The following is a 2,342-nucleotide window of genomic DNA, read 5'->3' as shown; positions in this document are numbered from 1 at the left end:
AGTGGGCTTCTCATGAATTCTCACTGTAATTCCATTGTGAGTATGAGTTGAAATATAGATAGGTGCAAATACAGCATAGTAAAAATATGGAATATGAGACTGACTCATCTCATATTTTGGGTTTCTTTTGTGATTTTTCCCAGATTGACATAATTTATATTCAGTTGCACAAATATGATTAATAGTCTATGCTCACCACCACTGTTTTACATGTTAAGTATAAAATGAGGCTTTTTAAATCAATGGGATTTGATTTATAAGGCAAGAGAGTCAGATACAATACAAGCACACGAAGTGTGAATACTGTGGATATAAAGCTGTGGATGCATTTACTACACACACACACACATACGCACACACACACACACACACACACACACACACATATATATATATATATATATATATATATATGATACATGGATGGCATATAGAAATATAGGCCATGTCCAGTATGGAATGTCAAATTTAAAGAGACTGTTAAATCAAGAATTATTAGGAAAATAGAATGAAGGTATAGACATATAAACAAGCAAGTCACAAGTTTGCTGTATACTTTACTATTTTTTTCAGATGTAAGAAATAGACTTCCATTATGCTTTTAATATGAACACACATTCTTCTTATGTCTTCATTCAAGAATGTCCTTTATTTCCAAGCTGGTCTTGGAATCCTGGCCAATATGTTTCTCCTTTTTTTCTATACCTTTATAATCCTAGGTCACAGACCTAAGCCCATGGACCTGATCTCCTGTCAACTGTCCTTTGTTCACATACTGTTGATCCTCACTGGAGGGGACATTTGGCTTACAGACATATTTGAATCACTAAATGTCGAAAATGACTTCAAATGTAAGGCAACGTTTTACATAAACAGGGTGATGAGAGGCCTCTCCATCTGCATCACCTGCCTCCTAAGTGTGTTCCAGGCTGTCACTATCAGTCCCAGTACAGCTTTGCTGGCAAAATTTAAACATAAACTAAAAAAATACATGATCAATGCTCTTTTCTATATTTGGTCTTTCAACTTGTCATTCAGTAGTAACCGGATCTTCTATGTTGGTGCTTACACCAACATGAGTACAGCCAATCAGATGAAGGTCACTGAATACTGCTCACTCTTCCCCATGAACTACATCATCAGAGGATTGATTTTAATACTGACAACATCCAGAGATGTGTTTCTTGTAGGAGTCATGCTGACCACAAGCGCATACATGGTGATTCTCTTGTTCAGACATCAGAAGAAGTGCAAGCATCTTCATAGCATCAGCCACCTGAGAGCATCCCCCGAGAAAAGGGCCACCCAGACCATCTTGCTGCTGGTGGTTTTCTTTGTGGTCATGTACTGGGTGGACTTCACCATCTCATCCACCTCAGTCCTGTTATGGATGTACGACCCGGTCCTCCTGACTGTTCAGAAGTTTGTGATGAATGCCTATCCTGCAATTACTCCTTTGGTACAAATCAGTTCTGATAGCAGAATAATCAATGTGATGAAAATCTTGCAGTCAAAATTCCACTAGTTTTTTTTTTTTAAAGATGATTTTTCTCGGTTTTTAAAAAGAATTTTACTTGTTTATTTTATATTTATGAGTGTTGTGCCAGCATGTATGCATGTGTGCATTCTTGGTGCTCGCACACCTCAGAAGAACTATGGGGTCCCTTGGAGCTGGACTTACAGATGGATGTGAGGAGCCATTCTGGTGCTTCCCCAATTATTTCTTTTAAAAAGAACAGATTACTCTTTTTAAAAAGTTAAATAGTTCAAGTAGCAAGGCAAGAGCTCTATATGATTTAAATAAAATCGATGGTATCACATATATATACATTCTTTTGACAATTCTGCTGCCAAGAAGTATAGAGTCCTTTAAGTTCATTGTCCACCATGGGTTGATATTTCTATATGAATTCTCTTTCTCCTTTTTAGTTCGTAGCATAAATGTTCCCTTAATGCTGATGTCATTCAAATGAAGATCCTTGTCGATAGTGGCTCTTAAGCCTTTCTTTTGAAAATATTTTAATTCACACTAAATAATCAAGAACAGTTTCCATATCTTATTGTACCTTTAATTCTGATTCCTAATTATTATCTTTTATTCTCTCATGTAAAATCTCATGACTGCTGTACCCCCTCCCCCCACCACTTCCAATCTCTCACCACCAACTTCTCTCTCCTCCAAATCCCACTCTCCCTTTGTTTCCCTTAGAAGACACAGAGCAGGTCTCCCAGGGATATCAACTGAAAATGGACTAACAAGTTACAATAAGACTAAGGATAAACACTCATAGACTGGATAAGGAAACACAGGAGGAGGAAAAGGTCCCAAGAACATACAAAGG

At 37.2% G+C, this 2,342-nt stretch overlaps 1 protein-coding gene across 1 annotated transcript; it reads left to right on the top strand.

Moving 5' to 3' along the window:
- Positions 1 to 565: 565 nt before the first annotated feature.
- LOC127194715 (putative vomeronasal receptor-like protein 4) lies at positions 566 to 1,525 on the top strand. The gene has a single exon (XM_051152278.1). The coding sequence runs from the start codon at positions 626 to 628 to the stop codon at positions 1,523 to 1,525; it is 900 nt and encodes a 299-aa protein (XP_051008235.1). The 5' UTR covers positions 566 to 625.
- The last annotated feature ends 817 nt before the right edge of the window (positions 1,526 to 2,342 follow it).

This window comes from Acomys russatus, chromosome 10 (genome assembly GCF_903995435.1).
Source record: "Acomys russatus chromosome 10, mAcoRus1.1, whole genome shotgun sequence".
Classification (NCBI taxonomy): domain Eukaryota; kingdom Metazoa; phylum Chordata; class Mammalia; order Rodentia; family Muridae; genus Acomys; species Acomys russatus.
The sequence above is the reverse complement of the archived record's forward strand: the minus strand, read 5'-3'. Positions and strand labels throughout refer to the sequence as shown.

Excerpts from the sequence above, each read along its gene's own strand:
- LOC127194715 (XM_051152278.1), top strand. The coding sequence starts at position 626 with ATGTCTTCATTCAAGAATGTCCTTTATTTCCAAGCTGGTCTTGGAATC.